This window comes from Electrona antarctica (genome assembly GCF_951216825.1).
Source record: "Electrona antarctica genome assembly, chromosome: 24".
Taxonomy (NCBI): Eukaryota; Metazoa; Chordata; class Actinopteri; order Myctophiformes; family Myctophidae; genus Electrona; species Electrona antarctica.
Genome location: NC_136803.1, coordinates 5904374 through 5930426, shown reverse-complemented (window position 1 = coordinate 5930426; position 26053 = coordinate 5904374). Strand labels below are relative to the sequence as shown.

The following is a 26053-nucleotide window of genomic DNA, read 5'->3' as shown; positions in this document are numbered from 1 at the left end:
ACAGGCCTATCTCACAGAATTTCCCCGCCCCCTGGAAACGCCCCCTTTCTGGGCTAGTGGCGATAGCGTGACGTCACTCCATAGACACTACATGTTAACAGAGGTAATTTAAGAAGTCTACAACTTTTGTTTTCTCAAGGTAAGGTTTGTTCTATCTGTTCGAGCTGATTTACCATCTTGTTTGCTTCATAATAATATTGGTCTGTCACATTTTTACATTAGGAAATGTACTTAGATTTTCCAGAGAAAAAAAACGTGTAAATGCTAATGTTAAATGACACCACTATCTACCGGAAGGGGGCGTGGAAAGGGGGCTGTGAGATAGGCCTTCTCACGCAATGAGCGTGAGACACAATCGGCTCTCTTCACACGCACTCACGCCAGACACATCATATTTATCACGGCATCAAATCATCCCATGTGAACCACTGAGAAATACACTTCTGCCAATGTTTGAGCGACAAAGATAATAAAACATCACACCTGTGTGAACTGAGCAGTGCAACTATACTGTTATTGTTATAGGTACTGTACTGAACTGTTGCTCTCTTGCATGCATGCAAGAGAGCAGCAGGCAGTCAGTTAGTTGTAGTTGCGAACGCAGTGATTGCGAACGCAGTGAGCATTTACTATGAGACCCAGCAGATCATGTCTGTCTGTGTGTGTGTCTGTGTGTCACGCTGTAACACCACCCGCCCACCACCAGAGGGCACAGCTGTATCACACACAAAAACACACATGCACGCACACACGCACGCACGTACGTGCATCGCACGCACGCACGCAAAAAAAACAAACATGTATGTGTATGTGTGTCCGACTGCCACAACAGCTGCGTTCGCTTCCCGCGTTCACGCGTCTTACTTGTTCTGTTAGTGTATGTGTGTGGGTGAGAGAGATCCACTAATGTGAGTGATTAAAGATATATATTAACAATTTAGAATAATTTGTGATGTATAGTTTGTCTTAGCTATCAGACTTTTATGGAAATCAATATGGATATTGAATAGGAAACATAGGCACACATCAGTTAAGGTACACCATATAACCAATAGGAGAGTCACCATCTCTTATTCACCTGGTGCAACACTTTTTTTTATATTAGTCCTCCAGATTGTATCGAAATATCACGTCTGTAGACATGATCTTTACAGTCATGTAATCAAGCCGGATCATGTCATGTCAATGTATGCCAGCCATTTATTGAAAATACAACATGCATTGCATTCATCTTCGTAACATTACTAAGCATTATGGTCATACGTCATACGTGTTTCAATACAAATTGAAACAATCCTATCCTGGTGGAGACCTGTGCCCCGAGGGGCACTTTTTCTAGTTTCCATTGCAGTCACTAGGTGTCAATGTGAATGAAGTGTTTAAAACTACCACCCTGACTGAGAATCAACCTGAGGACCACCGTTGTGTTGGGAGGGGGGATATGGGCGTAGTGTGAGGGGAAATTAAACTCACAATGCTGAGCAGACATGACATTGATATGGAAACATTTCCTTATAATGGTGACTTGACCCCTTGAGATTCTAACTCTTTTCATCAAGTACTTGATGTCCGACTTCTCAGTAAACATTGATGAGTCATCATCATACGCCTAGATAATACTTTCCTACGTATTTAAATGCATGGTCAGGGACTACATGCAATACCTTCACGGACCACTAGTTGAAAACCCATGGTCTACACCAGTGGTTCTCAACCAGTGGTTCGGGGACCACCAGTGGTCCTTGAGGGTTCCAGGTGGTCCCCAGCTAAATAATGGAGAATTGGTAACCTTTATGCTCTCAAGAGTGAAATTATTGTTAAACATCTGAATTACTTAATTTACAAGAAGTCTACATAATTAGAGAATGTAGAATAATTATTATTTTGATAGTTTGCTGTTATCTTTCCTATGGTAAGTTGGTAATACATGAATCAAAATGACGTGATCGGTCTGGATTTCTGATCAGGTGATCGGATCGGGACAACCCTAGTTATAGGAAAACTGGTGCTTAATTGATCACATTATATAATGTAATCAATCATCTGTGTCAAGACAATCAGTTAATTGATTCACTGGTCATTTGTGGAGCAAATACAACCGAAAATACTGTATTACATTAGTGTGTGTAAACTTTCTTTCCAAAATAGGTAGTTGGCTGGAGCGCTGGAGGACTTGGGAAACAAAAACTACAAAAACTACAAATTCCTTCATGTACCATAATGAGAATTTATGAATTTACCCGACTGTAATGCAGTGTTCAAAAACACTACTAATGTATGAAGTCACGCATGTATTGCAAGTTTAGCTCTGATGAACACACAAAAATGAATGCAATTCAACACACAGTAATGTATCGGAGCAAAGCAAAGCATTTGGGTTAGGATTAACACACTGAACATTGTTTAAAATGGTTTCTTTTATACTATATCTCTACTTTCTTATTTATGGTTGAGTTATCATTAAGATGTCATGTAAAATGTTTTCATATATTGTATGTGTGGATAGAAATTGGATTCCAGTATTATGGGGGTGGAATAAAAAGGCCTGACCATAAAGCTGCAATAAGCAATTTCCGACAACTAGAGGGCAGCAAGTAGTAACTTAATGGTTTAAACTGGACGGATTTAGCCCATATAAGAGAAAATATGAGTGTGTAATAATTAGGGATGCACAGCATTGATCTCTGGGACAATAATTACTTTATTATTTCTGATTCGTCACACGGATATGATGCATTAATTATTGCGCCAACCACTTTGATACGTTGGGGGAAACAACTCATGCTAACCACCTGTACAAGAGACAAAGGGCTCTATTTTCGTCCATGCTTAACCCCTTATACCTAAACTACTTTTTTTTACCATTTTGAAAAACATTTTTGAATACCGGTAGTTAGAATAGCCTATCTACAAGCTCACAACGTGTCGATGTAGATTGGCTATTTTAACTATTCAAAATTGCTTTTCAAAATCGTAAAAGGCATGCGAGACGATATAGAGCAAGACAATTATTTAATACCAAACTTAATTAGCAACCTGAAGATCCAACATTCGGAAATACAGCACTCCTCCGCACATCCGTAACATTTTGGAGAGAATGATCGCAAAAGCATTATTATTGCAATCAAATCTGAGATACCGCACCATTATACCGCTCACTTAAATCCAGCCCTTGGAAACAGAGTAGTGTTCAGTTGAGTAGACCTAATACATCATAAATAATAGGAAAGCATAATTATGTGCACCTCACGCCACCACCTCAGAGATACAGTAAAGTAAACCCAGAGCCATTCAGATAGAAAGAGCTGCATCATCTTCATTCATGCCATCGGGCCAATTATTTTATGCTTTGTGAGTTTCCACTGCTATTGTATCCGACTTTTCTGCCCCTGCCAGTGAGATTCCTCATTGGGGGGGGGGGTGTAGCGGAAGCACGACTCCTACTCCTCCCGTTCAACATACCGCCCCATCCGTAGGAGTTTGTTCCATTGACCATAATGCATTATGCACACCCCGGCCATCTTGCCAGCAAGGTGGTAACTAGCTGCAATTTCCCATTGACAGCCCATACATCCAAACAGAAAAGTCCTATCCGATTGTCTGAGGTGTCATTTGGACATTTATTTTTAGATTTTGAAGTTGATTATCTTTGCCCATGAAGCTTTCAGAAGGTTCCCCTTCCATGACCATAATCATCCATCATCATTCTATCATCTCAGAAATGTTTGACATCTGAATTTTTTTCTAAATATGAATTTAAGCACATGCTACTCGTCTCATTATACTTATGAAAAATGAGACGAGTATGAAAATGACTTGAATTATCGTCTATCTGCAGCTTACGCTCACTTAAGTACTCACGCCCCAGAGCCGAAGGAGGCGTCTGCCTTTCTATGTCTATGCTCTTGACTGACAAGGAGCATATGGTCAGTGTAAGTGGCGGAGTCTCCAGGCACCACCCACCCATGATGAGAATTTATGAGCAATACACTCACTGGCTACTTTATTAGACTCATAGAATGTCTAATCACAGCCAATCACATGGGAGCAGCTTGATGCATTTAGAAATTACTACAGATGGTTAATATATAAGATTTGCACCTTTTCACGATCTCAAAAATAGCAGCTCTACAAGCTCGTAGCGTGGCACCGAGCTTGTAGATCTGCTATTTTTCAATAGCTAAAGTTTAAACATTGACACAGATGAGTTCCAGGTCTTAATGGTAAGAATGGTATGGTTGTTGGTGTCAAACAGGTCTGTGTATTTCAGAAACTGCTGATCTACTGGGATTTTCACACACAACCAGGGTTTCAGGGTTTTACAGATAATGGTCTGAAAAAAGAAAAGAAATTGACAAAAATGTCTTGTTGATGCCAGGTCAGAGGAGAATTGCCTGACTGGTTTGAGCAACAGTAACTAAAAACAGTTAACTAGAATTACGACTCATTAAAACTAAGGTTTGCAAAAGAGCATCTCTGAATGCACATGTCGTTGAACCTTGAGACAGATGGGCAACAGCAACAGAAGACCTCACCATGTGCCATTGCTGTCAGCCAAGAACAAGAGACTGCTATATCTTACCCCTTACCCCACCACCCCTTACACCTAAACTTATTTGCAATGTTTTACCATTTTGAAAAACCTTTAAAATAGTTCAAATAGGCGATCTACGAGTACAAGCTCACAACGTGTCGATGTAGATCAGCTAGTTTAACCATTTTAAAATGATTTTCAAAATAGTAAAACGTGGCAAATAAGTATAAGGGTGGCACAAGATAGGGCCATGAGGCTCTACTATTTGCACAACCTCACCGAAATTGAACAGACGATTGGAAAAAGGTTGCTTAGATCAATGGTTCAGGCTGGCGGTTGGTGGTGTTGGGGATATTTTCTTGGTAGACTTTGGGCACACATTGAGTATCTTGTTGAAAAGGTGATCCACCCCGGATCCAACAAGATTGACCTGATAAAGTGACAGTAAATTGCCTTTTAGTTACTTTAAAAGTAATAATAAGAAAAAGTAACCAATATTACTTTGTTTACATATTACTCCCTGCCAAACGAAACTAATTACTTTACTATTTTTTTCTCGCCCCCAGTAATTGCATATTTTGTCCCCAGAAGTGTCACAACACCCAGTTTGTAGCCTGGAACTCACCTATGCTTTTTATGGCATAGGCAGCTCCCGGCAGGATCCGCCGGCAGAAACTATATGCGCAGCTGCTAGACATGAGACAAATTAATTAGAGCGACAGAGAGAGAGAGGAGTGTGTGTGTGTATGTCAATTTACCAAAGGTGCAGACGATCAGAAATCGGCAGAGAGTGAGCGATGTTTGCACTACTCTATGCCGAATTGAAGTGGACTCGGACCCAGACTTTTCTTTTCTCCCTGGAAATAAAACGTCTGGGTTTCCGAGGCTACCCAGTTTGTATTGTTTGCATTGTTTCCGTATCCGCTCTAGCACTCGGATCAGCAGCCTGCAAAGGAACTCCATCCCAACCCAGTCTATTAAACACTCAAGCCCACAGTACAACCAAGACTTGTGAAAATAGTAAAATAGCAATATTATTATTACTCAAATTGTATAGTAATTAGTTATTACATTACTAACTATTATATAATTTAACTTTAAGTAATAAGTTACCGTCTATTACAGCGGTGCCCAAAAGGTAGATCACGATCTACCAGGAGGCTGACATTCCCCTAAAAATATAAATATATATTTAATATAATATATATTTTTGGCATCTGCCACTAGAATTAAAAGGTGACTAAGGTGAATAATTGATTCAAAAATGGCCTCTCGGCCCACAATGAAATACTTTGTAATGCTATACTGATGTTTGCACAACACTCTTGAAAACAATGTTACAGTACAAGAAAACCCTACTGATTACATTTCTCCCCCTCTATTTCCCATCCCATCGCCGCTATTCCAACACAGGTACGTTTAACTACTTTCAGCAATGGGATAATAATTTTTTTGGTGGGTAGATCTTGTTGAGCTGGTCATTTTGAAAGTAGCTCTCAAGTCAATAAAGTGTGGGCACCCCTGGTATATTATATTACATAATATAATTCACTGTTGATTTACAACGTGGAAGTCATTCTTGCACGAGAGAAACGACACCTTCCATATTGTTCATCATGTCTTTTATTTCATGGATAACCAGTCAAGCAGAGGAGACATAGAACGACGGCATGGATGGATATTCATGTAGTTTGTGCTACAGCTTTTTGGTTTAGGAAACAAAAGCAGAAAAGATATTCATCTACTGACTTAACATGATCACAACAAAACACCAAATGAGGATATTTAGTAGATACCTAAGTTCTAGAAGGAACTATATTTGAACGTGGCATTCTTGGGTACCATTTGGTTTCCCTTTTCGTCGAAAAACTTCTGTACTCCAGGCTTCTTGTTAAACTTTTATTTTTATCTAAAGCATAGAGCAAGTATGTATTCTATTAGGATATTAGTGGTTTAATTAGATGGGTAACGCTCAACGTGCTTTTAAAACTTCTTTCACGTGGACTCAATGGAAACCATTTAACCCATTTTGACCTGAGATCAGATTCTAAAAATGTCTTCTACATCCCGACAGTTTTCTGAAAAAGCTATGTTTCTATGTAAGTCGTTCTTCGATTTTTCAAAAATAGCAGACCTACAAGCTATGAGCTTGTAGATCTGCTATTTTTCAATAGCTAAAGCATAACACCAAAAGGGGTTCCCGCCCAAAATGGGTTAAAGATGTTTGAATCCATTATTTGAAAGCTGGAATAACCAGGTACACTCTTACAACCACAGATGCTGCAACTTTCAGAAAAAAAAGGAAAAAAAAGATGTAGGATGAAATAAAAAAATAGATATTTCCAGGCAGAGCAGTGTTTCTACAAAGCATTCGGGGTACTGTGGTCAAACATAATATGCCTGTTATGTTAGTAATAGTTATTTAATGTCACAACTACCAAATTCAAAATTGTAAAAGAAAATACCAAGTGTCCAGCCCTCCCCTGACAAAACAAACAAACTATATAATCACAGAATTGATTGAAAACAGCCTCTAGTTTAAGAGTAGGTAACTTACTGGGAATAAAAACAAAATAAAAAAGCAGGCAATAATGGTGTGAGGACAGGACATTTTAAAACTGGGCAGTTAAGCAAAAACTGTGAACCGTCAAAAGTCCCTCGTTCCAAAAATTAATCGACTTTAATATCTGCGACGCTTGTTGTTGGGGCCCTCAAAGCCCGCCCCGACAGGGCTTCCCCTGCCAAATCCTACTGGGGCCCCTCCTCCGACGCCTTGAGTGGCCCCTGGCTGCTGCTGCTGCTGCGGCGTTTGGGGCTGCTGCTGCTGAGGGGACTCCACCCCTGGCCGGGCCCCCATTAGGCCAGCTTGTGGGAACCGATCGTTACGTTGCTGAAGCAATGTTGTGGATTTTAACGATACAGAATGTGAGTGACAAAAATGATGAAAAGAGAGAGCGAGAGAGTTAGAGATATATATAGAGAGAGAGATAGATAGAGATAGTGTGTGTGTGTGTGTGTGTGTGTGTGTGTGTGTGGGCATATTTGGGGAGTGAGCGGTGAAACAAATCCGTTGGGCGACGATAGGTTGGTTTATTAAAGTTCATCCAACGGGGTTTAATTTAGATCCAGAGCGTGATGTGAAGAAGACGTGTGGCCAAACAGAGAGAGAGAGAGAGAGAGAGAGGAACGAACCAATTAGTTATTGATCCAATGTTTCACAACGTCGCTGACTTTTCATGCTCTTCCAAATCAATTTAGAAAAGGTCCTTTTTTTATTCGTTTTTGGTCTTATAGGACAGTGGTTCCCGAGTTAAACTAAATGTAATGCCTACAAATCCATTGCTTAGATACACCAGTCCAGCGTTCATGTAACCAGCACCACTATGAAGCACTTAATTTGTAACGATGAAACTAAGAAAGGTGGCGGTGAAATGCGGAAACCAGCTTAGGCCCCATTTAGACTGCAGTCACATCGGATTCAAATCGGATTTATTTCCCAAATGTGATCTTTTGGTCCGACCGTTCAGACTGCATTTGCAAGTGACCAGAGTGGATCTGATCTGTCACACATGTGTGTTCAGACTGGCAGCCAAATCAAGCCTGAATCAGATCTGTGCCACATCGAGATTGCAATCCGATTTGTTTAAAATAAGTCTAAACACAAACAAGTCACATGGAATCCGATTTAGATCAGGTAACCGTGTTCAGTCTAAGACAGATATCCGATTCCATGCGACTTGTTTGTGTTGGGTTTACTTAAACAAATCAGATTCCAATCTGGATGTGGCAAAGATCTGATTCAGGCTGGATTTGGCTGCCAGTGTAAATGGGGCCTGTAGACGGTAGCATACAGGCTCTGGACTGGATCAGTGTAAATGGGGCCTGTAGACTGTAGCATACAGGCTCTAGACTGTAGACTCTAGACTGTAGACTGTAGCATACAGGCTCTAGACAGGATCAGTGTAAATGGGGCCTGTAGACGGTAGCATACAGGCTCTAGACAGGATCAGTGTAAATGGGGCCTGTAGACGGTAGCATACAGGCTCTAGACAGGATCAGTGTAAATGGGGCCTGTAGACTGTAGCATACAGGCTCTAGACTGTAGACTCTAGACTGTAGACTGTAGCATACAGGCTCTAGACCGGATCTGAGCACTGAACAGTAAATAGAAACTAGGCTTTACAGTTAGTGTGAAAAGCTGAAAATTGCCTCAACAGCGAGCCTGCAACTAGAAATGTTACTTATCATTGCAGCATGTCATAGGACCATTAAAATATTCTAGGGCTTGACACAGATTCTTTCCTTGCGTTAGAATTTTGTGTTTTTTGGAGTAGCTCCGAGTGCAATCAATTTAGGCCATGTTTTGTTTAGAAAACTATTGGATTTCTGATAAACATTTAATTTTAAGCCAACACCATTCAAAAGCTTGCATTACAATTCCTCCAACAAATAAACATTTTAAAATCGACTAAAATCCATCCAAAGGCGTTTGAGAGAACGAGGGAGCACCAATAATAAATACATTACCATGGCTCCATTCTCTGACATCGTGCCCATATTTGGAGTTCCCTCTTGGCCAATGGCTCCGCCCCTTCCACTCATTCCCATTCCCTGCATCATCTGAGCCTGAGGGTTGCCTTGGTTACTGCCGGCCCCAGCAGAGGCAGCGTTATAGCCATCTACACGCAAAACAACGAAGCATCGTTTGGTGACTCTGGAAGAATAAACCTAACGCACACAGCCACCCTCCAGAGGAACTTGTTCAGAATGTGGTGGAGCAAAATATTAACAAGCCGCGCACAAAGCTAGCTAACGTTGGCTTTTGGTCACAAAGGTTTAGAATGCCTTATGTTTAGACATCTGACCAGTAGTACCCTGGGAATGTATTTACCATGAATAAAACAAGCAGTGCTATACATTTGAAATGCTGTTTAAAACGGCTGCTTAGTTCAATTTTTTTTTAAAAAGCTTACATTTCCAAAGCAATAGTATAAATGCAGTGTACTGTACGACCTAATTCAGAGAACATCTGCCGTGTACTAGTTATGTCTACACGATTCTGTGTTAACCAAAAACCAACATTAGGCTCAAAATAGTAGAAGTGCCGGAAAATATATTTTTTGGTATTTAATCATATAGTGCGGAGCCAGCTGTGGGAGGTTCTCTGCTAAGACAACTAAAACTTGATGCAAATGCAAAACATCCACATTTGTATATATTAGACAAAACCCAGAACTGCACACCATCTTTAGGCAGAGAGCAAGAGAGTAGTTGTTGGAAACTTGACCAGAACCTACAATAGACAGACAAGTCATATTTATGTTCTACCACAACCAGACAAAAACGCCACCATTAACATGATACCACTACTGTGCACATGTTTGGTCATTCCAGAGAAATAGCAGTAACACAAGAGGATGTCTTGCATTCATTCATCCCCACAATATGATGCGGAATATTAGAGAAAATATGAGTTTTGTAGTAGAGGTACATACAGATGGCAATCCAGTGAAGGAAAAAAGCTATTAATATCTACAATGAGTGACAGGTGTCCAATGTTTGAATATAATACATGCCTTAAAACACACAATCAAGACACAATCACACAGAGAAACACACGCAAACGTTTAGATTACAGAATTATACTGCCCATAACGACCAATCAATCTGTTCTTAGAGGGATATTTCACTTTCAAACATGTTTGGTAATCTACTTGGGCGTGTTTGTGAGCACCCCAGTTTTTTAAGTTACTTGATTCAGTATTTAGATATATTGGATATTAATTTTTAACACCACACACACACACCATTGTCCTCCCAAAATTGACAAAGCACGGTCTCCTCACGCATTAGGACAACATCAGTCACCAGAACCAAGGACGGGTGTTTTCAATGAATCTAACATGGTTAAAAAGGGAGTTTGCCCCAGGCGGTGGCGTAACCGTCTGGGCACCCGACTGGTAATCCAGTCGCAGTGTGCCACGGGTTCGACTCCCGAGCCCGACACTGCCTTTACTGCATGTCTTCCCCCATCTCTCTCCCGTTTCCTGTCAGCCTACTGTCTGTCCCTTCAAAAAACCAATAAAAGGCGTAAGCCGCAAAAAATATCTTAAAAAAATAAAAATAAAAAAGGGAGTTTGAAGTTACAATGGGTTTGTATAGGAATGTATAAGAAGGGGTTAAAAGTATGTTAAAAATGAGTATACCTGTCCTAAATGCCTAAATAAATACTGAATCAAGCAACATAAAAACGGTCTTGGGTGCTCACAAAAGCCTGAGTCGAAGTCAAGTCAAAGTCGTACGATTTGTCACACACGTTACCGCAGTGAAATTTTGTTTTCCGCATTGGACCCATCTCTTGGAGCGGTGAGCTGCAGCTGTGCCACGCTCGGTAGATGTTAAAATGACCCTTAACATGTTTGAAAGTGAAATATTCCCTTTAAAAATGGTGGAATATTACAAGTAGATATGACAGTCAAGGACTTGTTAGATTAATAAAATCTGCTAAGTAATGCTACCTGCCTTGAACATGCTCATTATGATGCCTGCATGTGCGCTACCTTGAGCTTTGCCCGCAAGATGCAAAATTGTGTAGTCTAAATTCAAATATTCTAACCAGCACATTGTTGCAAGTCTACTATTCACCCTTATCCAACACAAAACAAACTCTCATCACGTTTTCATAGAGGTCCGGTCTATTGTGGATCTTTAACTATGAGGAGATCAATAATATAGGGCCCGATTCACTAAGCTGTTTTTTACACCCATATTCTGTGTAAGGGAACCTTCCAAACTTCCTACAATAATAGTCCGACTCAGTAATATTGTCTGTGAATTTTGCAGAGGGACGCTCTCTCAAGTCTGCTCGGATGCAGACTTACACCGGGGCTCCACCAGGCGCGTCAGCGTCGCGTCTCCGTCACCGTCAGGGACTGTTCCCTTTTTAATCAATGAAGGGTGGCTCCACTGCCCGCGTTGCGTTGCGTTGACGGAGACGCGACGCGGGCATTCAAATTGAACCGGTGCGTTTTTTGATGCACGCGACGGCGACGCAACGCGTCTGGTGGAGCCCTGGCGTTACATGGGACCAAATGCCTTATTCTAGACTACCAACATGGGAAGTTTGGAAAATGTCCTTTACACCCAAAAATATGGAAGTAAACACCTTAGTCAATCGAACCATAGTGTGACAAAAAAAATCATCTAGCATACGTATATTCCATACAGTTGTGAAACGACAAGTTTCCCATCATTGTTTTCACGACAACACAGAAGATGACTGGGCTTTTACGATATGGTGATAAATATTGTAGAGACAATACAATGTGCCTTTTCCGCGATATCGTATTGTGATTCAGTGAATGCACGTACTATGATTTGCAGTTCTATACCTTAATTTATACTTCTAGAACGACGGTTTCGCTCACCAAAAATAAAATATTTTGGTCTAAATGGTCTTTTACTCCTTTTTTCTTTTAGTTTTTGTTACCTTTAGGTGGTTGTATTAATTTGCGGTTGTCTCTACATTAGAGACCAGCGGGTGGCAGATTTAGCCGCGGTTGCCGTGGGTGAACCGCAGTTTAGGGTGGATTTGGGTCAATTCAATATATTATAAATAATATTGGATAAACCGTGGGTGAAATAATGCGGGAAATAAATTAATGGCATCTATCTATATGCTTATTATAGCTTTTAAAAACGCACAAAATCTTGGCGTGCGTGAGTTAGTATTTTAATGGATAATTTTCCATGATCTGTCACAAATTAGCCGCCTATGAAGTTGGGTCCTGTTGCACAACAACACAGTGATCTCCTACAGCCTACAGGCAGCTACGCTAAAGTTGCTAACAGGCAGCTAGTGAGTCTGAGAGAAACTTAAAACTAAGTAAAACAGAAGGGAGGAATATACGTTTGGCGTGGGACTGGGAGTGATTAAGTTCTTTACCCTGCCGATGACCGCTGGATATGCTGTATGAAAATACGTTGCAATACGTGAGAACGTGGACGGCATGTTACCATGTTAATGGATATATACAACCACTACGTAACATTGGTGAACTGTCGAGAGAGTGGTGAGTGACATTGTACAAGTAGTATAAATAGCCGATCTACAAGCTCAACGCGTCGCAGCGACGTTATATCTTTGTTACACTATTACCTCCTCACATCAGAATATTGGGATTTAGGATGATAATTAGCAAAGTTTCCTTGCTAAGTGGTTTATGCTATATAATTGTTTGCGCCCTACTTATTATTCTACTACACAAAATAGAAGCCAAAAATTCAACAAACAAAATCACATTTTCATTCCACAGCACACACTCTAGCCTGTCACTTTCTCTCTGTCTCTCTCTCTCTCGCACGCACGCACGAACACACGCTCACACCCACACACACACAAAATCAAAAGGTGTTAGAAACCGTTTCAATGTATGGAAAATATTCCTTGGCAGTTTGTGATCATATGCAAAATGTACAAAAAATGAGTAACACAATTAAAAACGACCCACAGTAGCTTTGTTGATAGTGATGATGGTGTGCAGTACTGGATTATATTGATACGGTGAAAAGTCACCATGAACCTCCCGACAGTGGACTCCAGCTCCGACAGTAACAGAGTATGGCCCTGCCTAACCCTGGTCCCAAGGCTCTCGCCCTGCAGGCAGCTGATCAGTAACAAGTTTGTACACTAGAATATTTGATTTAGTTAAAAAATATATAGGCTTGTATTTTCACCTTCTTTAACATATTCTTACAAAGCATTTTGGTTACAATATTACAAACACTTTGCCGACACAAAAAACACCTTGCTACTTGCTTCAGATGACAGAGGATGAGAGCTTAGGGACCAGACAAAAAAGGTTTTAACTATGAATCCCGCCCTCGTACCCCCACAACATAGACCCAGCAGAGTATAGATAATACACTCCACAGTACACCGTATATTACAGGTAGTAGACTTCTTTTTTTTTTGTTCAGTCTAATTTTAGTTTTACACCCCAACTGGCTCCAAATCTTTTTTGATGTATTAAAGGATAAAAAGGAAAACTCTGAACATGGAAATGCAGCCACTAGGGGTGTAAAAACAGAGGAAAGTGGCATTTAGAGCACTCTCCGTGTCTCAAGGTGTTATTTTCAGTAGTGACCAGTCCTTATGTGGTCATATGGCCCCTACCTCCCATATTAACGGCTCCACGAGGGCCCAGCTCACCCATTCTCATTTCCTGGAAGAAGAACGTGAAGAAGAACCTTGAAAACAAAAGCCTCCCAGCAGCGATCGTTACGGACCGCACGGTCCGCACCACACTCATACACATCGTTACGGACCGCACCACACTCATACACTACTAGAAAAGAACTAACACACAGTACTGTTGGTCGCCTATGTTAACCAATATGGCAGAGATTTCGCCATACTTAAGAGATTTTGGGGCAATACAGGCTACACATATGGGGTAGAATGACTGTTGGCTTATACAAGGCATACAACTAACCACATACAAGCTAGCTGGTATAGCATTTCCTTGAACTCAAATAAAATGTTTGCATAGTGTATTAAAGGGGAAAACCACCCATTTTCAACATTTTACTATGTCATTAATATACCTTAGAGCTGTTGTGTGGAAATAATAAAAAGTCCCCCCATTCTGTGTTTCCCAGAACTGTAATTATGAAACAAATCTTTTTCAGACCTCCAGTTCTAGGAAACACAGAATGGGGGGACTTTTTTTTATTATTTCCACACAACAGCTCTAAGGTATATAATGACATAGTAAAATGTTGAAAATGAGTGGAATGCCCCTTTAAGTATATAATACCAACTATGAAAGTGTCAATTTGATCCATAATGATCTTTTGCAAAGGGGAACTAAACCCTAAAGTGTAAAACACACTGCTGGCACATGTCAAAACAGCTGCCGCCATTATTGTCCATGTACAACGCCCACCACATCAGTGGCGCTGTGCTGCACAGGCAGGGAGTTTTGCACTTAAGCCTCTTCTGTGAGTTTGAGCGTGGTGCTGTAATACAGTGGTTCTCAACCTGTGGGTCGGGATCCCCATGGGGGGTATTTCCGTGCTCGGACGGACCCATTAAATGGACACAGCCAGCCAGGGATACACATCGATGGGCAATGGCGTGGCTGCACCACTCAAAAAGGGACATTTAAGAAAGAAAGAAAGAAAGAGCATTCCTGCATCCAAAGAAATCAAACTATACTGTAAAAACTGGTCAAACATTGGCCAGAAAAGGTTGAGAACCACTGCAGCAAATAAGCTTAAAGGGCCACTCCACCCCATTTGTAACCAGATCTTATTTTAATGTCATGTTTGGGAGACAAGAAACACTTTGTGGGCAATGTGTGTTTTTAGATTTTAGTATTTTAAAGCGTCTGTGATGTCATGGACACTTGTCTCACTGCTGGATTACTACAATTACCATCATGCTTTGCTGTACTCACCCAACCTTGTGGATAGGGGGAGGGGTCATGTAGTCCATGAAGGACATGTAGTCCAGGAAGGAGGTGAGACCAGTGTCCATGACATTACAGACACTTTGAAATACTAAAACATCTAAAAACACATTATCCACATAAAAACATAAAACAGGAAAGGGTTTCTTGTCTCCCAAACAACATTAAAATATGATCTGGTTGCAAAAGGGGTGAAGTGGCCCTTTAAGAGATATGTATGCCAATGTGCAAGCATTGACAATACTATACCGCCAGTCGCCATAAACACAACGCATATTCTTTTAGCTGCATCGGTGCTGCTTACATCAATGCAATAAGATAAACCATGCCCTTGAAAACTCACAAAATGTCTAGGCTTTAGTTCCCCTTTAGTTTTTCCTTACGGTTTTATTGCTAAACCCAACCCAATATCAAAACCTCATATATACATTAGATGCAAGACAAAGAATATATACAATTATGCATTCATTCTTCCAAGCACACAATAACACTGTAAGGAAGGCAAAGGATTCTAGAAACATACAAACTATCCCTAAATAACACAAACATCACTCCCTTCTTTCTCTCCCTCTACACACACACACATGTGCTCTCTCTCTCTCACACACACACACACACACGCACACACACATGCGCACACGCTCACACACATGCGCACACGCTCACACACACGCACTCACACGCGTGCACACACTCACATGCGTGCGCTCACGCTTTCACACATGCGTGTGCGCGATCACACACACACACTCACATGCGTGCGCTCACGCTTTCACACATGCGTGTGCGCGATCACACACACACACACGCAGGTGTGTGAACAGTCTCACACACACACACACACACACACACACAGACACACACACACACAATGCAAGGAATGATTTCACTGACTTGTGTTAAGCTTGGCTCAGCAATAAGACATTATCATTAATATCGCAAATGAGGGAAACTATTTTTTGACAATTCTGTTAACAATTCAACAAACAATTCAAGTCAGACAAACCAGCCCAACATTGTCCAGAAGGAAACATGTCATTACATATAGCACATAATTCACCAGTTTATAGCCAGCATCAACATGAGCCTTGGGAACTGCATTTTTCCCCAGACATGGAAAGAACATGATAAAACATGCACCGACAACACATTGGAAAAATAAAAACAATAAATAGATCACTTCATCCTGAACTCAGCAGCTGCTAATAGACAGATGTGACCACATTGCCACCTAAGTGTCAAAGCAACAGAATTAACTTCAATCACCACAAAATAGGCCTACCATATTTAGGCGGCACATTACATAATCGCCTAATCGCAATTATTTGAGATACTCGCAATTATTTGAGATAATTGTTTCCATGTTGAAAACTGTACATACATAATTATGTCCAATGTCCATACATATTTTGTAATTTATTTGGAAAGAAAACAATATTAAAATGATTAACACAATCAGTCCCGGAAGTCCTTCAAAATAGGAGCTCTGGGGTGCCGGAAAGACATGGCCGCTTTTACTCGGAAACCCATGACCCGGAAACAATCCACTAAAAAAAAGTTTACTTTACATAGCTAGCTTACATTGCAATCGTTTTAATTTATACGATATATGATCCAAAAAGCGTTCATATTTTGCGGGAGAGACGGATGAGGAGCAGAAATGAAGCGCCAAGTATATCGATCCGTTCAACACCACGGAGAGCGCCCTGGATTAGGAGCGACAAGTCATTCTTCTCACAACGGAGATTAATGATATATCAAAACCGGTCGCATCGCTCCACAGCCTAGGAGCGCATGTTGCGCAATCCTCGATGTTGCGCAACAGTGAGACGTCATCGAAAATGTTCCCCCGTTTAGCCGACGACAACGAAAATCTTAAAACGTTAATAACTCGCGATCTAAATCACCCCGCCTAATTATAAAAAAAAATGTTATGTGTTAGACGGGTCCCCGCTGTCCAGTCGCTAGTCGCGTTAGATTTAATCTTACCTCCCGTTGTTGTCGATCGCCTCTAGAGTGGTTTGGCTACACTTAGCTGCTACAGCCACATCCAGAACATCCGGTCCGTCGGTAAAGGTGCTCCGTGTTTATATATATATATATATATATATATATATATATATATATATATATATATATATATCGCTGGGCACACTTTATTAATGGATTAAATAACCCCAGCAAATAAGTGTTAATTATATCGGATATCGGCCAAAATGTCTCATCGGTACATCCCTAAAACTATAGTAGAGTTTTAAGATTAGAATAGTTTGCAGGTTTTTTTTATAAACTTGTTATTTACTTGGTCATAAAGTTTTTAAAAAAAAAATCACACCCGGGTGAAGTGAGGGACTTTACATAGCTAGCTTACATTGCGATCGTTTTAATTTATACGATATATGATCCAAAAAGCGTTCATATTTTGCGGGAGAGACGGATGAGGAGCAGAAATGAAGCGCCAGTATATCGATCCGTTCAACACCACGGAGAGCGCCCTGGATTAGGAGAGACGAGTCATTCTTCCCACCGTGCTAACGGCCAAGTCAATGGTAAGATAACAATTGCCTAGAGTGTAGCATACGGTAGCCGAAAGGCGAACTGACAAAAAAAAAGGGAAAAAATTCAGAATATTCTTATCTCGCCCCGTATCATTGAGGATGCGCTAAGACGTGTGAGGACGTCGGATGTACGCGTCGATTGGGACCCCTAGGACGTGTGGCGACGTCTTATGTACGGAAACGGTTAACAGGTTGAGGGCCCAGGACGGAGATGTTTGTCCGGGTACTTAGTACCCGAGATGGAGATTGATAAAAAACAACGGAGATTAATGATATCAAAACTGGTCGCATCGCTCCACAGCCTAGGATCGCTTCTTGCGCAATCCTCGATGTTGCGCAACAGTGAGACGTCATCGAAAATGTTCCCCCGTTTAGCCGACGACAACGAAAATCTTAAAACGTTAATAACTCGCGATCTAAATCACCCCGCCTAATTATTAAAAAAAAGGTTATGTGTTAGACAGGCCCCCGCTGTCCAGTCGCTAGTCGCGTTAGATTTAATCTTACCTCCCGTTGTTGTCGATCGCCTCTAGAGTGGTTTGGCTACACTTAGCTGCTACAGCCACATCCAGAACATCCGGTCCGTCGGTAAAGGTGCTCCGTGTTTATATATATATATATATATATATATATATATATCGCTGGGCACACTTTATTAATGGATTAAATAACCCCAGCAAATAAGTGTTAATTATATCGGATATCGGCCAAAATGTCTCATCGGTACATCCCTAAAACTATAGTAGAGTTTTAAGATTAGAATAGTTTGCAGGTTTTTTTTATAAACTTGTTATTTACTTGGTCATAAAGTTTTTTTTTTTAAATCACACCCGGGTGAAGTGAGGGACTTTACATAGCTAGCTTACATTGCGATCGTTTTAATTTATACGATATATGATCCAAAAAGCGTTCATATTTTGCGGGAGACGGATGAGCAGAAATTAAGCGCCAGTATATCGATCCGTTCAACACCACGGAGAGCGCCCTGGATTAGGAGAAACGAGTCATTCTTTCCGCCGCGCTAACGGCCAAGTCAATGGTAAGCTAACAATTGCCTAGAGTGTAGCATACGGTAGCCGAAAGGCGAACTGACAAATAAAGGAAAAAATTCAGAATATTCTTATCTCGTCCCGTATCACTGAGGATGCGCTAAGACGTCCTCACACGTCGGATGTACACGTCGATTGGGACCCCTAGGACGTGTGGCGACGTCCTATGTACGGAATCGGTTAATGGCATTTAATGTTTGTTAGGGACACAATGTGTGGCTGAACTAAAAACAAACATTAAACCTGATAGGAGGGGATAGCCCCTCAAAAAGGTTTAGTCATTTTGTTGTACACTATGTTGCAAGCCTTAGAATGTACAGTATGGCTTATATCTCATTTTCTTTTATATATTTTTCTGTAGCTCCATTTCTAGGAAGACTTATTTTCTTGTAGTAGGCCTACTGTATGCGTAACTCTGAATGAGACCGGACTATCCTGTTTGGGCCTTTTTTGTCCGTTTGTTCCGAAAAATGAAAATGATTAAAGAAAATATTGAAAGTTTGTACTTTGATCAAAATACATACATTTAAAAACTACCACTAAAAATGATGTCCTCATTCAAGTATACAGAACATTTGGTAAAATGTGAAGACACATAGTTTCACAGTGATGGATAGTAATTTCTACTAAGTCTCAGTGTATTTAAAGTGTCTTCAGATTTGGGCTTACATTTCAGCAAAGGGTGCAAAGCTGTAGTATTATACAGCTGTATGAACTTGTAAAAATGTAGAATTTTAGGTGGTTGCTATATCATTACCAGACGAATCGGCCTCATTGAAATGGCGCAAGGAAAAAGAGCTAACCAGACAGCGAAGAAGAACAAGGAAGGAAGGAAGGAAGGAAGGAAGGAAGGAAGGAAGGAAGAAGAAGAAAGGAAGGAGAAACAACAGGTTTCCTGGCCGGAAACCTAAATATCTTGAACAAGCTGCAATAAATCAGAGAAATGGTACATGGAGCAATTCAAGTCTATGTGAATCAATCGTAGGGTTATTCACATGGGGCCATGTAAATGAAGTGCCCATAGTTGATGTGTAAAAATCATATGGGTAGAAGACTGATGATTATGCAAGGGGTTGGGGTAGGACTAATTCTACATCTAGGGTTCAATTCATTTCCAACATTCTGTTGTAGCTAGATGTGTGACACACTTGTCAACATCCTATCAACTAGTTAAACCACTAGGCAAATTAAATAAAAACTCTCAGATTGTCATACTAGTTAGGTAAAGTTAGCTTAAGTTGTGGCAAATCTGCAAAAAAATAATGCTAGCACTAGATTTCTTCACAGATGTGTTCATAAAGGTGTCTACTATCACAGAAAAATGTGTTCTAAACCAACTCCCTTGGGAAACTTTGTGACAGCTGCTGAAAGTTGGGCTACCATTATCAACCAATATAAAAGGCAAAGAATTGCAAATTTCATTATACTTTAAGTAGCATATGTCAAACTAGGGGGTTTTCATGATGCTGAATCCATTCCAAGCATGAGTTTTGCACGAAAATACTCCTTGGGCTAAATTTGGCCATAGCCATGTGCTGACCTCATCAGATTTGTGATGGGCATTTTTGTGCAAAACTAATGCTTGCAATGGATTCAGAATCTTGAAAACCCCCTAGTTTGACATGTCACATGCTACTTAAAGTATAATGAAATTTGGAATGTTTATATTTATATATTGGTTGATAATGGTAGCCCCAAGTTTCCCAAGGTGGGTTGGTTGGGTTGGAACAAAATTGTCTGTGATAGTAGACACCTTTATGAACACATCTGTGAAGAAAGCTAGTTACCCAGGGGGCAAAGCACCCTTTTTTTAGGAAACCTGCATTTGTCATAACATACAAAGTTGTCCACCAGAAATAATATCTATGACCCCATAGGATCACAACCTATATGGACAACTCGGTCAATTTTGTTGCGAAAGTCCAATATGGCCACCCCGAATATTAGCCCCTATTAGTTATAATGGGGGGTGAATAGGGCACAATTTTAAACTGAGAGATATTTCCACGAAACTTTTCAGGTTGATCAATGATATGAATACGAACATTTTTTGTATTGCAAGTTTCCATGAAATCTAATATGGCCGCCACAATATGGCCGCCACATTATTAGCACCAAAAAATAGGTTTTGGCTCTAACTTCTGAACCAGATAAGCTAGAAATGCAAACTTGGTGTCTATTTCATGGTTTCTGACCATGAGAGACTCAATGGAATACCTATTTTCATTATTGGGTGTGTCTGGACCCTTATTGTGCATATTTACAAGATGGTGGCTACCCGAAATAGTGCTTTACCATGATTTCTACCATGATTATTGACTGTTTTGGCAAACACAAGCAATATTAATCCATTAGCTAAGATTCATGGCACAGAAGGAACATATTTTCTTGAGCTTGCATATTGTCAAAATGGCTGCAAACATGAACAAGAAAAGACATTACATTTCCTGTCAGATCCTATTACCCAGGAGGGAAAACCACTCCTTTTTTGGATACCTGCATTTGCCATAACATCAAAGGTTCTATGACCCAATAGAATCACAACCTGTGGACACACCGGTCAATTTCTTTGCTGGAAATCCAATATGGCCACCACAATATTAGCCCCATTAGCCTATAATGCGGGTGAATAGGGCAACATTTTTAACTGAGGGATATTTCCACAAAACTTCACAGGTTGATCAATGATATGAATACCATATGTTTTTGTATTGGAAGTTTCCATGATATCCAATATGGCCACCACAATACTAGCACCCAGAAAATAGGTTTGGCTCTAAATTCTGAACCAGATGAGCTAGAAATACAAACTCATGGTTTCTAACCACGAAAGATATTATTGTTCTGGGGTGTTTCTTTGCAGAAAGACATCACTCTGGCTGTATTTTGGTTTTGTTCTACTGTTTGTTGGCATTTCCTCTGTTTATGTTGACAATCATCCCTGGCAGGGACGTGCATCGCCAAGCCGGACATCCCTTCCTTCACTGAGTCTGGATGGTCTCTCAGTGACTGGAATGCAGTCCCCTGTCCATCTACAGAGCCAGCCTGGCCTATGTCAATGAACAAGACAATATCATGTAGCTGTATCAAAGGCTGCCAGAAAATCTGTTCATGTGCAGCAGGAGCTTCACTCCATTCCTGACTGGGAATGTCTCAGATGCATGCATCATTCTGTGTGCTCTTTATGGGCCCAAAACCACTGGCTCAACTCCAGTCCGCTCCTCTGACAAGTGTCCTGCTCATTGACAAGAGTGACATCCTAGCACACTGGGAAGAGCACTTCAGTGAGGTCTTAAACAGAGAGTCCTCAATTTCCGAAGAGGATATTGCCAAGATTCCCCATCTGCCAATCAAAGCCCCCCCCCCCCCCCCCCCCCCACCAGTGCAGAGACAGTGAAAGCACTCCAACAAACCACTTCTGGAAAGGCACCAGGAGGTACATGTTTACAAGAGGAAAGGGGACAGGGCATACTGCGATAACCATCATGGTATAGCCCTCCTGAGTCCTGCACATCACAGGAAAGATCTTAGCAAGAATCATCCTCAACCGGCTAATCAGCCATGCTGAGAATGTTGTCCTTGGATCCCAATGTGGTTTCCACGGAGGCAGAGGTACCTGTAACATGATCTTTTCCATTTGCCAGCTGCAAGAAAAGTGCAGAGAGCAGAAAGGTCTCTATATGGTGTTTGTCGACCTCACCAAGGCCTTTCACACAGTCAATCGTGAGGGCCTGTGGCAGATCCCTGGCAAGTTTGGCTGTCCAGGGACATTGATCTCTCTCATCGCGTCCTTTCATGACAGGATGCCAGCCAGAGTCCAAGATAATGGTGATGCATCCCCAGTCAGGAATGGAGTGAAGCTCCTGCTGCATCTTGTCTCACGTCCCTGGCACATGAACAGATTTCCAGGCTGGCTCTAGATGGACAGGGGACCATCACTGAGAGACCATACATACTCAGTGAAGGGATGTCCGGCTTGGTGATGCACGTCCCTGCCAGGGATGATTGTCAACATAAACAGAGGAAATGCCAACAGAAACAGTAGAACAAAACCAAAATACAGCCAGAGGGATGTCTTTCTGCAAAGAAACACCCCATAACAATAATACTTAATAGAGGGAAATTATGGCTAAAATATTTATATCTCTCGTGGTTAGAAACCATGAGTTTGTATGTATAGGTCATCTGGTTCAGAATTTAGAGCCAAACCTATTTTCTGGGTGCTAGTATTGTGGTGGCCATATTGGATATCATGCAAACTTCCAATACAAACCATTATGGTATTCATATCATTGATCAACCTGTGAAGTTTCGTGGAAATATCCCTCAGTTAAAAATGTTGCCCTATTCACCTGCATTATAGGCAAATGGGGGCTAATATTGTGGTGGCCATATTGGATTTCCAGCAAAGAAATTGACCGGTGTGTCCATATAGGTTGTGATTCTATTGGGTCATAGATATTTCTGGTGGACAACCTTTGATGTTATGGCATATGCAGGTATCCAAAAAGGGGTGGTTTGCCCCCCTGGGTAATAGGATCTGACAGGAAATGTAATGTCTCTTTTCTTTTTCATGTTTGCAGCCATTTTGACAATATGCAAGCTCAAGAAAATATGTTCCTTCTGTGCCATGAATCTTAGCCAATGGATTAATATTGCTTGTGTTTGCCAAAACAGTCAACAATCATGGTAGAAATCATGGTAAAGCACTATTTCGGGTAGCCACCATCTTGTAAATATGCACAATAAGGGTCCAGACACACCCAATAATAAAAATAGGTATTCCATTGAGTCTCTCATGGTCAGAAACCATGAAATAGACACCAAGTTTGCATTTCTATCTCATCTGGTTCAGAAGTTAGAGCCAAAACCTATTTTCTTGGTGCTAATATTGTGGCGGCCATATTGTGGCGGCCATATTGGATTTCATGGAAACTTGAAATACAAAAAATGTTCGTATTCATATCAGTGATCAACCTGAGAAGTTTCGTGGAAATATCTCTCAGTTTAAAATTTTGCCCTATTCACCCCCCATTATAACTAATAGGGGCTAATATTGGGGGCGGCCATATTGGACTTTCGCAACAAAATTGACCGAGTTGTCCATATAGGTTGTGATCCTATGGGGTCATAGATATTATTTCTGGTGGACAACTTTGTATGTTATGACAAATGCAGGTCAACCCCCTTTGCCCCCTGGGTAAGTGGTAAGATTTTTTTTTGCAGATTAGCCACAATTTAAGCTAACTTTACCTAACTATACCTCATGATTACGAATGGGAAGGTCATAAAGGCTGGAACGTGTGCACAAAACAGCCTGAGTTATACTTAAGTTATATCCTAGTTCTACAGATCAACAAGATCACAACGCAACATTCTGTGAGCTTCTTGAACGTCTCGTTTCAGTGGGTGACACCCGTCGCAACAAAGTATAAATCAGGCTTTATCGTTGATGGCCTGAAATGGTCTACAATACACCGGTTCTCAAATTGGGGTCCAGGGTCCAAAACCAAAATGGACCCTTACTGGTTTTAACTGAGATTGTACATCTGGGTCACATTTGCACACTTAGTTATTGGGGGTCCTTGAAATTAAACCCAATATATGTATGTATATTCCATACACAATAGGTGTTTGTTTAGTTTATTTAGAAATTAGTCATTTTCTTTCAATTGCGATCTCAGGTGGATGCAGAATATAATACCTTCCAGAATAGTATTAATCCGTTAAATTAACCCATTTTGACCTGAGATCAGATTCTAAAAATGTCTTCTACATCCTGACAGTTTTCTGAAAAAGCTATGTTTCTATGTCAGTCGTTCTTCGATTTAAAAAACAATAGCAGACCTACAAGCTCGTAGCGCGCCACTTGGTGGCACGCTATGAGCTTGTAGATCTGCTATTTTTCAATAGCTAAAGCATAACATAATGCCAACACCAAAAGGGGTTCCCGCCCAAAATGGGTTAAATAAAATTTTCACAGGAGTACGTCCTCTGCTGTTAATAAAGCAGTTACTGACACATTGAACACAGAGGGAGACAGGACAGAACACACACACACATAAGACAAACAAACAAACACTACACTCAGGTAAACATTACTGCATACACATGGCATGTAAAATAATCTACTTTCATATAAGAAAAGGCGTGCAATATCATCAATACATTCGTAATTTAATTGAGAAGAAAATATTGGCCTAAATAAAAGGGGGCACGATGATCCAATCACATTTAACATGAATCCAAATCGTTCAAAAAGCTGAATTCAGCTGGTTTAATTGCTTCAATTAGCCTTTCGCTAAGACCCACCCACTCCACTCTGCGATGGCAAGCTGTCCTTCTCACCCATTGAGATGCATGTTAAATGACGGGATTTCCACATATAAATAATCGATAATTTCAGTAGCAAGAGCTTCAAAATGTCCTTTAAATCTAGTCAACAAGGCCTGCAGTAGGCTATGCACTGGACACATGTACATGACATTATTTCAGTAAACTATATCTACGAGGAAATGTTAAGAGGGAGAAACAGTATCCAACTCAATCAACTTTAACGACCGTCCGACAGTAGTTTTCACGAAATGCACGGTAAGACTACGGTGATTAGTATTATTGCCATAGTGGGTCAGTCTAACTTTCCAAACGTTGAGCTGTGTGTGTGTTCAACAGCACAGCCATGCAAAATAACACTGACAGCTATGAGGTGATGAAAGCTTGCCATCCTTAGCAATGGTTGCTAACCATTTGTGACCAGATTTGACTGAGAGACTGCCATCGTGCAAATTACAGCTTTTCACCAGAGAACTTTTTTTTTTTTAACCCTAATGAGTTAATAGCACAGGCAGACTCTTCACATACTAGAGCATGTCTGAAATAAGTGTCAGAGCTGAAATCGACATGTAAATATGAAATAAATGCCCAAACATGTAACTAGGTGTAATGTTAGAGTCCACAGAAGTGAACCTTTCAAGCCTGTTTTCTCAACTCGCCGTTTTCTGCAAGACATTACTCTATAAGCCATATCTCCAAAACTGGTGGGCCAAACTGAACAACCAATGTCAATTTGAAGCTATGATTCCCTGCTTTCATAAGACATGAAAAAAACAAAAATTTAAAAAAAATCCAATGGCAGCCCCTCAGTCAAATTTAGTCACATTTGGATTTGCATTGGACGATTGCTTTTGGGGTGAGGTTTAGCGAAGGGCTAATTCCATTGGTTCTTACCATTTTGATTACATCATCTGTTACTATTGTTGTTTGACATATACATGTCTTGGGCCAAAAAGGTGACAAATTTTACGTTTTGGGTTAGCCCTTTTGTATTTGCAAAAAAAATTGCACACTATTTTGTCCCATTGGGAAATCTAAATAATTGTAGCCTGTGTGGTAGAATGTTTTAATAAATATATGTCATTAAGCCATGTGACCTTTGTACAT

The 26053-nt window shown here is 40.7% G+C and overlaps 1 protein-coding gene across 4 annotated transcripts in view; it reads right to left on the bottom strand.

Annotated features, from left to right (window-relative positions):
• Positions 1-6141: 6141 nt before the first annotated feature.
• pspc1 (paraspeckle component 1) overlaps positions 6142-26053 on the bottom strand; it is a 36423-nt gene continuing 16511 nt past the window's right edge. For 2 of the 4 annotated variants that reach the window (XM_079495450.1, XM_079495451.1), the window contains exons 8-10: positions 13710-13758; positions 9062-9213; positions 6142-7424 (exon numbers count right to left, since the gene is read on the bottom strand). In XM_079495450.1, coding sequence (XP_079351576.1) covers positions 7215-7424; positions 9062-9213; positions 13710-13758 — 411 coding nt within the window. In that variant the 3' untranslated portion in view covers positions 6142-7214. The remainder of the gene's footprint in view (positions 7425-9061; positions 9214-13709; positions 13759-26053) is intronic. The other 2 variants (XR_013789142.1, XR_013789143.1) reach the window with 2 other exon arrangements.